The 15,722-nt window shown below is 41.8% G+C and overlaps 1 protein-coding gene across 1 annotated transcript in view; it reads left to right on the forward strand.

The window, feature by feature from the left end:
* The window catches only part of LOC105201288 (serine/threonine-protein kinase NLK), a 99,195-nt gene that overhangs the window by 62,606 nt on the left and 20,867 nt on the right, over window positions 1-15,722 (forward strand). The window contains 1 exon segment of the mRNA XM_011169254.3: window positions 11,907-12,013. Within this exon segment, the coding sequence (XP_011167556.3) occupies window positions 11,907-12,013 (107 nt within the window).

Here is a 15,722-nt window from a genome sequence, read left to right on the forward strand (position 1 = left end):
GTTGCTCTGTTTCTCTCTCTCTCTCTCTCTGGGATGTACGAAAATCCTTCAATTTCGATGGCCGTAAAATATCCCCGTTGCTGTGTTTGGAGTAGAGAGGCGAATCGAATCTCTCTCTGTAATTGGAGAATCACGAGCTGGCGGTCGTAGCGCGACTTTTCCTCACGATCTCGACGTCGTCGCCGCTCTTTCGGCTCGCGGGGAGAAAAGCCGAGCTTTTCCTCGGGCTCGAACTCCGTTGGAGCTTTAATTGCACGCGAGACCCGTTACGTCGAGCTCGAGTTTGACGGTTTGATCTAAGTTCTCAGTGGCCGCAAACTAATTTTGCTTTCCCTCCCCCCCTTCACCTCTTGCGGGGGCTCTTTGTCTTCCGAGTCAACAAGTCATCCTTGTGCGCAGAGGAGCTCGCTCTTTCCTGAAATACGCGGGAGGAAACTCTCCCTCGTATATCCCCGGGTTCGTATTTTCACGCGTTTATTAAGACCGGCTTTAATAATTAATCGACGCGTACTTCTGGTATCGCAATTTCTCGCTTTCGCGAGATTAATCTAGGAGAATTAATCCGGGAGACCCCGACATTTGTTTTTTTTTTTTTCCAAATCCCATTTGCAGCACCCTTCGGGTGAAATAAATATGCAGTCCACCATTAACCATCTTTATTATCCCGTTTATTTTTATTTCCATGTTCATCTTTCGAAATATACACAATCAATTTGCGTTATCCATTCCACGTTCAACGAGCAAATGTGTAAGGCAACGATAAACATACTGTTCTATAGAGAAAAAACTGTTTATTTTAATGATATATGAATTAATGTAAAAAGATGTAAATGGATTTTCATCGTGGATAATTTATTGACCCATATTGCATTTAATAATTTCTGCAGTGTTAAAAAAACTTACGCAGCCCTCTTTTCCATAGTGATTAATATCGAACAGCTTGAGCATCTTTACGAACGAAGTGTTTCTCGTACAAATAATTATTCTAGCGCGTCACAATTTAAATACAATTGACCGAGAAATTCTTGTCTTTTTCGCGATTCCGCAGGATGGGAATATAGCGATTCCATGAGTTTTTTTTTCAGCGATTAATATTAGCTGTTACATACGTCCGCCTACCCCCCTTGATCCATTAACGACGCGCTGGTCGCGCGTGGCCGTTGTTATGTTAATGTTGATATTCTTCACAGTATCCAACGTGTTCTTCGATCAATGTAACGTTCACAATTGCGCGATTACCTGATTTTAACCGGAAATTAACGTCTTCGCGTAGTTCTTTGTCAGCGTATCGAAAAATTATGTTGCCATTTTAATAGAAATCTTCGAATCTTTTGTTAAAAACATAATCCATATATTTCATCTGAAAAGCGAATAGAATGATTTCAAGAGGTACGGCAAATAATTTGGATTAAATTATAATAAAATACAAGAACAAACTAGCGAATTCGATTGGATGCGCTAGTGCGCATTGGTGCGCGTTAAAGCCGTCGAACACAAAATAAAGACGCGTGTTTAATGTAAATCTATAAACGAGTTGAATTGCAAAATCCTCAATGTAGTTTATTGCGCTGTGTGGTAAAATATTTATTTTATCATGCGAGAGATATTTACATTTCATTTTTACACACTTAGGTTAGATCAGTGTACAGCGGTTTTAATATGCACCACTGCGCAATCCAATCGAATTAACTATAACAATTATATAAAATATCAATAAACGTATAACATGAAGTAAAAAAAAAAATGGATTGCGGAATATTAGATCATACTAACGAAAAATTAGACAAGCTTACAAACGCAACGCCTAATTTTGGTTTCATTTCAAAGGTAAAATGCCGGGGATCTGCTTTTAAAATTTATATCAATATTAATTTATATATTTAATGAATTAATGTTAATACTGAATTTAAATTAACATTACATATTCCGGTTTCATAACTGCGTTTCAAGTCCGACGAATATGCGGCGCGCAGTTTAAGAGTTGAAAATTGTAAAAATTAAAAATTATTAGATATATGCGGCATTAAGAACCTACTAATCTTGCGTTTCAATTTCGTCGGTCCGATTTACCTTATTATTGTTCACTTAAAAGTTCATTTGTAATTATAGCTATTTCTGCCGCTGCTTTTCTACTCTTTGTGTATAAAAGGCATTTTAGGGAAATATAGCACCGGTGTGAAGTTAGCGCTCAACTTTATAAAAAACTATTGCTCTTCACAATGTTTCTCATCACATTTCACTATCTAGAATTAGATTTAGATTATGTACAACGTTTGCGTGTAAGGCGAATGTTCAGTTTTTATTGATCACATCTTGAGGACCCGTGTACCTGGATATTTTTCCGTAGAGTTTTGTAGGATCTCGGTATTTTGAGCAGCCATGCCACCACTCGACGACGTCTCGAGTTTCCAATACGCGTCGGCGGTTGCATCACATTGCACACGCCACGACCTCCCACGTTTCGCTCGGGAGAATACGCGGCGGGAAATCGCCGAGGAAAATCGGAGGCGAGCGAGCGGGTGAGAACGACAAACGCCTCTCGTCGACCTGGATAGGTTCCGGCGCGGAAAAAAAAAGAGTTTCCGGCGGGAACGAGGCTCGGCTCGCTCCGATCGCGTCTCTCATTGTCTCCTTACGATAATCACCGAAAACCTCATTCGCACGCGCCGCGCCGTCGCCCTCTCGTCCGTATCCCCGAAAAAAAAGCCCGCTCTTCCGCCTGGAAATAAGGACCCCTTGTTTTTCGATAGAAATAAATGAGTCGTACGACGATAAGGCTCCAAGGGAGATCCTGGACGCGCGATGACCCTCGCTCTGCTGCCGCGCGGCATTGCATTCGCGTGTTGCAAATAAACCTATGGCTGTCTACGATGCGTTCGCGCGTTATCGATTCATGGATTTCAATTCTCGATCGGCGGATGTCGGCTGTCAACGCCGATTAGCGCCTTACTCGGAGATCCAGCTCGCGCGCAATTAAGAGAGACGAGTGACGACGTTTCCGCTTCTTGCGGCATCAAGGAGGGAGAGGGGAGGAGATCGGTCTGCGCTGTTTATTAACGAATGGATATCCGGCGGAGCGCGCGGAGGCGTCTCTCTCTCTCTCTCTCTCTCTCTATCTTTTTCCCTGGCCGGAAAAACGCGAATCACATGCATGCGCGCGTGGGCACACACGCGCGGTTTCCCACGCCGTTATATCCACTTGCGAAAGAGGACTATACCGAGACGCGCTGGAAATTGCATCGGAAAGTGGGAAAGGAAGACAGAAGTCCACCCTCCTGCCTCTTTCCACTTACGTAGTTTCTATTTCTAATTTATATGTAGGAAAGAGAGAAGCCTCATTGTCAGTCTCTCCCGTGGCGAGTTCGAATTTCAAGATAATATTTCGCCCCCTTACGTCATTTCGTGCGTACGAGAGTCGACTCTTGTAACGTTACAAAAAAGATCCAAGTCGTGGAAAAATTCCACGAAATTTAAAGCGAAACGCCAGACGCACACGCGATATTCGACATTCTTTTTGACGCTTCTCCACCTAACGCGGGGCGCGAATAATTTTCCATCTTTTCTTTGACGGTCCCTTTTTACGCGACTATTTCCTTTGAGTATCGATGCACGGTATTTAGAACGCGCCGCTATTAATGAGGCCACTTTGTGCACGGCACGATGTTAAATGATAAAACCACGCGCGCAAATATGGCGAACAAAAAACGGTACGAAAAAACCACCAGCTCCTTGCTGGTTTTAATTCTACATCCAATTGCATTTATCAATTATTACAATAATACAACTCGAGTTTTATCGATTCAATTAACTTCCGAGAAGAAGGGAAGGGGAGAACGGAGAAGAACGGAGAAATTCGAAATTGATGAACGAATAATTTGGGAAGTCGGGGCTTTCCCGGTGAACTGGAAGGTAGTTAGTTTGGAGGAGATTTTTCCGACTCGGTTCGAGTGATTTATTTATTTCTTTTTTTTTTTTAATAAACGGCCCGTGAACGTTCGTCATTTTTCGTCTTTTTGTCTGGAATATCTCGACGATCGACGAGCGTTGTATGAGAGGCCGTCGCGACACTGAAAACGAGAGAAAGAGAAAGACAGAAGCTGAACTTTATTGATTATCCATGGTCAGACGTTGTGAACGGCGCTTAAGGCGCTGTCGGGACGGCGGTGGTGGACGACATCGTGTTTTAAGGATCTCTAAACCAATAAAACGAAATTTATCCAATCCGACGGAATACAAGCGCATCATCGCGTATCGATCCAGAAGTTCGTTTTTTCGCGACGTTTACACCGACGTAAAGGGAAGCTCAAGGATGTTTTGGGGAGATTATACAATAAAAAGCTAAAAGTTATCAAAATTAAAAAACTGCAGGCTCCTTAGGTTTATTCTGTTTTTTTTTATTTTTTCAACAACAAGTTTTGGCCGTGAATGCCCGAATTTTGGCATGAAACCAGCTGCAAAGAGCAAAAAGAAAAATTCGGGGCTTACGCAATAAGCTTATGCAGCGAAAATAACCACGTTCTGTTGAAGTGTTTCGTAATTTTTTTAATGGATCCAAATAAATTTTTACGCGAATATTTAATAGCGTTTTATCAATACGTGAAAAAAAATTTTATTTAAACCTTGCTACTTTCTCATTAAATTTGCAAATAAGTGCAAAACGCGATTTTACGTATAATAATCAAAATAAATAGAATTAAATAACTTTTAAATTAATAATAAAATTGCGCTCAAATTTTTTGAACACGGGCACCCAAGCGTAACAACAGAACTATTTATGAGAAAAACTTTTATATTTTTGGTAATGTTTTAAAATGCACGTGACACATACATTCTTAATTCACGATTAGTCTGACACTTCATCACATTACGCACATAAATACGTAACGTTCAGTGTTACACGCTAATTACCCTAATTCGTCAGAAGTGAAAGAGGTGGGCAACATACGAATTTGCGAATTGCCTGAGAATCCAAAGTCCGTTCCTGGTTTCATATTTCCGAGATTGATCGCAGCTGTCTTCCGCTTCTTCGAGACGTATTAAATATCGCGCTTTGTGGATATCGATCGCAAGAGTTTTCGGTCGGTCCATAGAGGCTCCTCCTTTGTTCGCGTTTCACCACTCTCGAGTTTTTTTTACGTTTTCCTTTTCTTTTCTCTTCTCTCATTCGATACGCATACGTAAAATTTCATCGAGTAGCTGTCATCCAGCGTAATCATTAGAACACGGTTACACGAACGAGAGAGAGACAGGGTGGGATAATTAGCTCTGAATAATGAGCTAATTAAAAACCGCGTTATCTCGTAACTAAATGAGAAATTCAATGTTTCTACGGTGACGTATACGGTATTCTCTGATTTCTCAATTTTCATCCCGACGCTCTTAATTCGCGATGATTATAGACGTAATTTGTTTTACCGACATAATAAATGGGGAAACTTTATGAAAGTGATGTTAAGATCGCATAGTCTGACATGGAAGCTGGAAATTCACAAATAGCTATTTTTACAAATTCACAAATTTTGCGAATAGAGCAAGTCTTATCGAATAACGAAGAGAGGGTTTAAATGACGGGTTTTTTTTACGATTTTCCTTTAAAAAAAGACTACTTTTAAGAATTATTCTCGATAATGAAACTCTTCCACATGCAATTAAAGCTACACGATCGATAATTTTCTCCTCGTCTCGTTTCAAATTCCATTTTGCTTTTTTTTTTTACTTTGATTTCTGGTGTGTTTTTTCTTTCCTAGAAAAGAAAAAGCGCAACTTTGCACTGTGTACTGTGTACTTTCACGAAAAACGAGGTCGATCGCGGGACGGGTTTTGCTCGGTCAAAAATAGGAAGAAATATAGAGTATAGAGGATCGTTCCCGTTTTTACGACATCGCGAGAAATGTTCCGATTCGATTCGGTCCGGTCCGGTATGTATCGACGTATCCTGACGAGTCGAGAGTCCTGACGCGGTCCCGCGGCCTCGACGAGGACACTTTTAATTTAGAGACCTCGGATTCGGCGACGCGAGGGATTTATCGCCGACGCGGCGTGCCCTTTTCTCGAATGCAGACATCCCAGCGCGGAAATCGACGCCGAGTATCCGAATCCCGAGACACGAAATGGCGCGATTGAATGGCGGGGACACGCGAAACAGTTTATCTCGTCGCGTTTTGCTCGCGCTAAATATACGCCGCGACTCGAAATTTATACCGGGTGTCTCCGCGCGCTGGATCCTCGACGAGATTCATCGCGAGAGTATTTAAATGTATGCAAAATCGGGAGTGAACACGTGACTCTCCCGGGGGAACAGAGTCGGAAGGAAAGGTCGCGGGAACTTATTCTGTATGCGCTTCTCCCGGTTTTCAAACGGCGCGCGTTACGTCACAGGTTGCAATTAATCGCTCATTGCAATTCGCTACGTTTACGCGAAGCAATCATATTCTTTTAAAATCATATTGAATATCATTTTAGAAATTATTATTGCCTAGACTTATTTAGATTTGGAATGTGCACAGGGAAAGAGGTTTCTTTAGAGTCAGTATTCCTATTTACTTGACTGAAATTTGTTTCAATGAAATAACATATGCTTATACGAAACATTATTTGTTTGAATAAAAATTTTGTTGTTTCGTTAAAAAAAAATCTCTATCTTTACTTGACAGAAATTTGACAGAAACATTGTTATTTGAAGTCACATCTTTCAACCAAATAATATATTATTCGATTACAATAAGTATACGAACAATGAAACAAATCATTTATTTATATGAAAATGGCAAAATGTATTGAGAATGTATCTTTCGTTTCAAACAAATGATTTATTTAAGATGAAGATATATATTGTTTCAAATTCAAACAATCGTACTTATCGATTCAAACATTTGTTTGGACCATTTCAAATAACAAATTTGTTTGAATACGATAAAGCTTATTGAGTTTAAAGAAATCATTTTCTCTGTGTAGACAATTCACGGTTATTATATTATTCAAATCACACGTTTGTCATCGTACGGCAAAACTTAAAAAAAATTTGGAATACTAATTATCCAACGAATGTCTCATTAAGCTAACATAGCAAGGCACTTCTTATTTATAATGGTACACATTAATATGAATTAAAATAATGTTCCAGATTTTTATCGGTTATCTTACGTTTAAAAAGATTTCATTTTAAATTACCTTTAAATTAAATATTAATCAGACAACATATGCACCTTTAAACCAGTACGTCGGAAAAATCGTCTCTGTCATTTTCTACGAAGTCGTTTGAAAGCAAACCGAGTTTCCGAGTTTGCGATGCCGCGAACTCTTCCTCAAATCGACGCGGCTTAAATTCGCGCCTTTTTTAAGCAACGCGAGAGTATCGCGGAGAGTTCTTTCCCTTTCTCTCTCTCTAGGTGTTCCAAAGTCGTCTGCGCGAGTCGAGTTCGAACTCGGTTGACCGGTCGGACGAGCCGGATCAGCCTTGCACGAACACTTCGAAGTCTAAGTCTTCATCATCCTTATCCTTATCTTCGTCGTTGTCATCGATGTAGTCATTTCTTTGTCATCCCTTCCGAACAACAAGGAACTTAAAGGGTTGCCGATGTGCGTCCCTGGGAGATGCAGAAGCTCTAGAGGTGTGCAAGTAACCCGATACTCCCGCTCGACACTTGTCCGATACCGAATTTTAATTTGCAGTCTAGACACGCGAAGATGTACCGAAAGTAAGTTTCGATCAATGGCGCAACGTTCGTTGAGGTTTACGCCGTAGAGAGAATTAACTACACACAAAACTACGGGTCTATTTTATTTGATCCGGATGGATCCGCCGTTGAAAATTACCGGAGAGACAAGACGCACGCATCTTTTCGTCGTCTCCATAATCTCCCAACGCGTCGCGAGTCTCGCGGCTTATTCGCGAGATGTGGGACTCCTAGCGAATCCGCATATCCAGAGTCCTCCAGATTCTTATTCCTTGGACCGGTACCGGATGAGAGAGAGAGAGAGAGAGAGCGACGCGAGGGGTACAAAGGGGGAGAGAAGACGAAAGATAGGGAAGGTACGGAAGGGAAGAGAAGACGGTAGAAAACGGCAGGATACTCAATTCCCTCCGCGCTCACTCGCTCGGCGCGGCGCGGAGCAGAGAGCTGGGAGAGAGATGATGCTAGGGGCAACTCTCGCTTTGTCCAGGAACCGGTCGACGTGCCTACTAGGAGGCAGGCAGGCAGGCAGGCAAGCAGGCAAGCAGGCAGGCAGGCAGGCAGGCAGGCAGGCAGGCAGGCAGGCAGGCAAGCAGGCACGCATCGATCCACCAATCGTGTGGCGGTGCCTTAAGCATGCTGCACAATGCCGACAATGGCGAGAGCTTTCGGGAAAAGTGTCGTACGCGATCCATCTCGGTTTTTGTATTTTCTAACGTTACTACGTTCTAGAGATATCGTTGTATCTTTAATGCATTGTTACTTGGGATATTTGCACACACACACACACACACTCAAATGTTCTATCGTATTGTTGATTTTATACTATGCATTTTTAACAGCAGATTCTTTTGTCATTTTGGAATTATTATCATTAGTTGTCTTTTTTTTTTCCATGGAAATGTCTAGACACCAATGACGCTTGGTGTATCGGATTCTGAAGAAATTTGCGCACCGTATACCTCTGTTCTAAAGAAAACACCCCAAGCGTCGATTCTTCTAATCTCTTGAGTTCTGGAAATGTATCTGGCGCGCATAGTCGCCCTCGGCTATTGTTCCTCATCTCCCGCATTCTCGTCTTTATGGTGTACCGTAGATAGCAAAAAAGACAATTCTCTTCTTCCCTTACCGATGGTTAGGAAGATTCTTCGTTCTTACGTAAAGAACAAAGATCGTGAGGAAGGATCGTGAAAATTACATGGAAAAGGAAAACTGCGGTGTTATTTTTGCCCAACTCTGACGCTTAATTGGGAATATTTTAATTTAGATTTGTCGAATGCTTTTACTAAATAGATTGCAGGGAGTAAATATTTCTTTTTTTTTCACATTAACAAGAAATGCGAAGAAATGAGGGTCGAAAGAGAGCACAGAGTCGAAAATTTACCCTTCTCAGCGTCCGCGGAACGATTTTTCCGACGAGATCTCGGAGTTGTTTGCGTCCGAAAGGCATGCACGGCCATCAATCATGGCCCTGAAACAGCAATAGAGACGTTACGACGTAGCGAAGAGATATCGTATTTCTGTAAACGCAAAGTTCAATTCGAAATGGAGCACTCGTCGAGATAAATCGCTTTTTGCAGATTTCTTTTTGGTACGGCGAAAGATGCGAAATCGCGCGCTCCTTCACGTAAAGTTGCTACGCTATAAGTATTATATATTGTAAATTTTTTATATTTGACGGATAACGTACGGAGAACATGGAATTTCTCGTTTCTTTAAATAAAATATCCAATCCAACGTGTATTTGATGTATAGCTCTTTTGTTTCTACGCGATGCGAAGAGAGTACACAGTTATTTATTTAAACATGAAATTTTACACCGAATTATTAAATTCAATCATAAAATCCGAATTTGAAAGCCGGTAAAGAATAACTTCTTATTTTCTGTCTCGCGAGGCTTATTTCATTATAAAATTTTATTCGATTCCAGTTGATATTCTCTCTTAATCATTTTGCAATTTATATTATATTTTATCGAACAGTACAATGAAAATTATTGCCTGTAATTCGAAAGCTATTAATGTTCGAAACAAACCCTTTTTTCGCACGTTTAACAGCTTTCTAGCACTGGCACATCCCTCGTGTGTGTATCCTACTCAACGCTTCAATTATCAAACGGTAATTATGCGTCACGAACACTATAGACTAGCGCACAGTACCCTATCCCACTTCGCATCGCGAAATCGAAACGTCGAGCTTCTGATAATTCAAAGGGGCCGATGTGCCCGCTAGTCTTTGATCGCGATCGATCGATCGGAGCTTCAGCTTGGCTGCGCGGAGTTAGGAGCCGCACAGGCTCCTCAAATCAATACTCGCTTTTAGACAATAGATAATTTGACGCGACGGAATGCATGCAAGACCACGGGGATAATTCTGTCACGGTGTCTAACGACGTCGAGACAATATTGAGTCGCAAAAATTACAATCGTCTCAAATCCCGGCTCCAGGCTCTCTTTCGAAGCCAGTTTGAGTTCCCGCGATCTCTCTTTCTCTCTCTCTCTCTCTCTCTCTCTCTCTCCCTTTCGTCCTCTCCTTCTCTCTTTCTACCTCTCGACTTGCATACCGCGTCAGGTTCGCGCCAGGGCAGCCTCTACCTGCATTCCAATCTACCCGGTCGACCTCATTCCGCCATTATACTATTTCGTTCGAGCTCTCGGCTATCTCGGCGTTCCCTAGAACATCGTTTCCCGCGCGTTTGTTAGCGCGGGAGCGAGTTTTCGCAGCCGAATTATGTCACACGACGGTCGCGCCCCGGTCCGGTTCCTAGACATTGCGCGCTCTCGATTCGAAGTCGTTCCTTCGATTATTTCCACGGCAATATCTCGGTCACGATGAACGAGGGGCAAACGTAAATTGCATTTTGTACCTATGATCATTAATATTGTACGTCGAAAAGTGAAAAATTGTCGGCGCAAAGTGCGAACGTAATCAGTTACAAGATCACATATAGAGCAAAATAATTTATTAATTTTTTTTTACGTTGACAAAGAAAGAAGAACTTTTTCGTTGCGATAAGGAAGATGAGTAAAAGAACCGCATATTTTTGATTACTGATTTTTGGCACTGCGATTTTCTTATCGATATTAATTCCTCTGATATTGCTCGTTTCGATAGAGTAGCTCTCTCGGTAGCGATCGGCGATTCTGTGTAATGAATCCTCTTTCGCCCTCCCTTCCGCTGCCTCTCCCGGGGCATTATGACATCGACAATCGTATTCATTATGGCCGATTCGATCACTGTCAGCAGCAGGCAAGTAGATACCATCGAGAGCCGTATATCGATATTCATTATCTATTACGTTATCCCGGGCGATCGGGTGCTCGGTCATTCGCCAAATGCATTCGTATACGCCATAAATCAACTGCCGCGAAAATATTAACTCTCTCGACCGCACACGTGACACGGATATTTCACGATGAAGCGATCGCACGCGTGTTACTTTACACCGCGTTACAGCGCGATTGCAGTTTTACTCCGGACGTTGATGGATCGGTATAACTCGGTGACGGATTATTCGCTCGGTGGCTGTTGTTCCGATAAAAATTTTTCCTTTTCAGAAGGCCGGCCGATCATTACTATTATTTTAGCCCGCGACAATTAAGCGGACGGTAAAATATTATTCGGGCAGTAAGGCAATATAAAATCATTTGGCGACGCTGAAGGATACTTCTGTAACGTGTGCACGAAATAATAATAATAATAAGATAAATATTATCCATGATATTCATGATAAACATCGATAAAGTAATTATTAACCGCGAGATAAAATAACAACGATTAAATTTGCTTTAATATATTAATTAATGTTCCAATTAATATTCTGAAAACATCGCAGACACACAATTTGATATTTTATCTCGAATATTAAAATTAATATTTACCTGATAAAATGTAAGTTGACATTTTTTTTTGTTTCGTACACTTGTATAAAAAAAAAGTAAATCGCGACTCTCAGCGAAGTTTTTCCACTTACATGCATACACGTGTTTGCCACGTTGTCGAAAATGTCTGCGCGTCAAAAGTGAAATTGGAAGATTATCGGGGGGATTAAATAAAGTCACCACGCGCGCGCGCTGATGCAAAATTAGTCGACCTGTTCTACGAGCGCGACGTAACGATACGGAAAGGAAAGGAGAATCACCTGTTAATTGCTAGTCGCTGCTACACGTGCGACAACGATTTAGCATAATATGAACGATCATAATCGATTAATTCCTTAACGAGTCACCTCAGATACGTGATCACCGAGCTGCTCCAGAGCGACTTGCACAAGATCATCGTGAGCCCACAGCATCTCAGCCCGGACCACATCAAGGTCTTCCTTTATCAGATCCTACGAGGTGAGTAACAGCACTTTTAACGTACCGCGTTCTTTTCTTTTTATTGCGCGTGTAATGATACGAGCGGGAATTTTTCTTAAAAACAAAGACGAAGGGTAAAGGTATATCACCTGATGCTTTTAAAATTTTAAACAGCAGCGTATTTTAGAGTAACGGTATACGCGCGTGTGCATACACGTACACACACTCTCTTACTTTACATTATAATTTTGTATACGAGACGATACAGTTTTACGGAAAGTTAAATTGAAGGAACACAGTGAAGATGTGCAATTCAGGCGGATAACTAGTAGGTCAGCTCGATTAAGATATAACGCGTATTCTCATCGGGGAACGAAAGCCCATAAAGAAGGTAGGGATACGAAAGGATGAGAAAGTTCGAAGTTAGAGCTCCCGGGACGACGAAGATGCCGGTCCAGTCTTTCTAGACGACCTCTCAGGAGTCGTTGAGGTTGAGATTCCGAGATAGTCTGCCAGGTAGGAGAAGAGAGGGGGGGGGAGGGAGGGTTGGCGAACAGGATATGGGGGAGAATGGGGTTGAGCGCGAGGAACGAGATGAGAATGGCGAAGGAGGAAAAGTCGGTGGTTATAAAAATCCACGAGCGGCATATTGCCTCCGTCGTCGTCGGGTGATGGTTAGGCGGCGGAGGGGACGGGGGATGGGAGTCAGTCGGGTGGGAGCGGTGGGGGCGGCAGAACTGGGATAAACAGGATCGTTTCTATTCATCCCTTGGGATCATCCCGGGATCTCGGCGCTACTATATCGTCCTTACATTGTCTGGCTTGCCGAATTACTCGTCCTCGTCCCCGTCCCCCCTTCCACACTCCTCTGTCGCTCTGTCCCTTTCCCGTGGCTTGAAAAATGTTCGTTCATCCTTTTCGTAGGGTCTCATTTATCTTTTTCTCTTCGGTCGGTCCCGTCACTATTTTCCTTCTTTCGGCAAAAAAAAATGCGCGAATATAATCTCTCGCGACTTATTTTTGCCACGTGATCAGTATAAAATTTAATTTGCTCACCCGGGAAAAATTTGTCAAATATAATCATATATAATTATATATTATACAATTATATAGATTTACATATGGACATATTTCATATATATATAATTATATATAAAAATTTTTTGCGGTCAATAAAAATTATATGATAAAGATTCTCGCTTACGGCGGAAACCCTTGTTTTAATTAACGTTAGTGGGGTTAAAATTTAACGCGCAACGTAATGAGAAGGATATACGTGATAAGACGAGTACAATATTTACAGTTTTATTCTCCCTCAGGTGGGATATGTAAAACCTGAGAATCCCTGCGCGTTAGGAGTTACATATTGCACCGTTGAGCGTAATTTTAATTAAAGGTACAGTGCACGTGATTACATTTCATGGATGCGGAATTTTATTAGAAGACTGCCGTCCCTTTGTATTCCGTGCTCGCGCGATTTGGCTGTCCAAAAACGCGGGATAAACATCTCTCTTATCGAGCGAGAGGGAAGGGGAGAGAGAGAGAGAGAGAGAGAGAGGGAGAGGGAAGATCAAAGGGTGCGCCGGATTAAAAGGGTCTCGACACGACACGACACGACACGACACAACACGGGAATGAAAAAAGGAAGGCAGCGCGCACGTCGTCTGAAAATGAAATTCCGCGGTAATAATAGACAAATTTGAAAGTTGTCTCAGTGCTAAAAACTCCTCGGTTAAAAATCATTTTACTTCTCGAATTTGCCCGCTCTTGTCAAATTTTATTATACGAAATGCTATATTTGCAACATGTTGCATCACTTTCGTTTCAACTTGAAGATAACAATCTGAATATCGTACTTATGTTTTTACTCTAACTCTTGCGTTTTTCATTTCCAAGAGCCTATCATATTGGAATACGTTCTAGACAATTGTTTGCAACGAATCTTCGCAGATTTTTCATTAAACGCGGTTATAAATGGCAGCAGAAGGATAGAGGAAGAGAGAAAGTCATCTTCTCGTACGATCGATTCTGCTTATATTGCGATTCGACTCGAAATGCGGCACTCGACGAAATGAAATCGCCGATAGAGTGAAAGAGGGGGAGGAAAGAAAGAGAGAGAGAAAACGGGACGAAGGTGGGAAGAGAAGTAGGAAAGAAGAAAAATGACGATGGGCTACGGTGCGCCAGATTCGTTACTCATGCTTTCCCTTTTTTGCATATGCAGCGCTTCTGGGCAATATTAGAGCACATCTTACGATCTACCGCGTGCGCGATAGATAAATTCTCGCTGCCGATTGAATCACCTCTTCTCACTCCAAGGAGACTACGCGATGTTCACGGCTGCGTTGGGAGAATTTGCATAACTTTGTATATCGCAAACTCGGGAGGAAAAGTCGGCGTTCGCAAATGGAAAATGTATTCGCGTTTAGTTGCAGTCAAACAAATCAAAGTAAGATTGAGAATAAACCGACGTGGTATGGGGAATCTCTAATTTAAAAAAAAAAATGAAATAAAGTTAAACTTGTCAACTCTGGAAAGAGAAAATTTTTGTGTGCCACTACGATGACCGAGTTAGAGCTGACCGGGCTGACCCTTTCGTGAACGCATTCTTCTTCAGCCGAATATATCCTTCGGCTCCTCTTACTGAGGACGTGGAAGATGCGGCGGACAGGCGCAAAGAGGATAGCCACGTTAATTCATCATTCGTCATGTCGTCACTTTTGTTTCTCCTTTAGCCGGTTGTTTTCGAGGATAATTTGTCACGACAGGTTCTGCCGCCGTGTCTCATCCTTCCCCCTCCCCCTCCCCTCGCCCGTCACGAAGGATGCAACGCGAATCAGCGAAGGAGAGGCGCCCGCCGCGTTCGCCCCTTTGCTTCCGCTCTCAGCCAAAAGGAGGTTTGTAGCGCAACTAGTGCAACGCGAATTACGATGTAAGAGCAACGCGAGTGCGCCGGATCATTATGCGCTAGCCGACCGAGACGCACCGTCGCGAATAGTAATTTTTTTCTTCATTTTCTCATTATTAAGATCTTTCCTGTTTCGTCACGGCGACGTCTTCTTCTCGTTTCTCTTTTTTTTTTTTCCTGTCTCTCCTGTCGCGCGACGAAATGGAGTTACTTCGGAAATTACTGTCTTCGATACTCGCGTGAGTAAGCACGAGAAGAAACAGTGTCTCAATACAACATAATGTGATTGGAATGACTGTCGAAGCGAAAGTGCGTTACGAAGAATAATGCTGGAAGTATAGGGGATTTTTAGCGTAAATAACGAATGAAATCGGGTAGTGAGAAAGAAAATGATAAGAAAAAAAATCAACTGCGATATAGTTGACGTAATTATATAATTAATACGGAAACAAAACTTTACAAATTTTATACTTTTAATAAAAAATACTGATAACCTCGTAGAACTTTACAGTTTCTGCAGCGCGATACTAATAATAATTTTGCAGAGGCTTTTCATAAAATTATCGTTGGAAATCGTCGCATAAATATCCTTTCGTTTTGAAACCTGAATTCATACGTATATTTCTAACGTTTCACACAACATAAAAATCCCTCTACTCTCTAAATCTGAATCGTGAAATTTTACTGATTTACAGTGTTATGTCTATAAACTGTGTTATCAGCGGCTATTCACTATTTTGCAGTGATTCTGATTAAGAAGGAACAGTAGCGTATTGTCACTGAAAGACAGTGCATACATTACTGATTGATATAGTTATAAGTGTATCACTGGAATCACAC

Source organism: Solenopsis invicta, chromosome 14 (genome assembly GCF_016802725.1).
Source record: "Solenopsis invicta isolate M01_SB chromosome 14, UNIL_Sinv_3.0, whole genome shotgun sequence".
In the NCBI taxonomy this organism is placed as follows: Eukaryota; Metazoa; Arthropoda; class Insecta; order Hymenoptera; family Formicidae; genus Solenopsis; species Solenopsis invicta.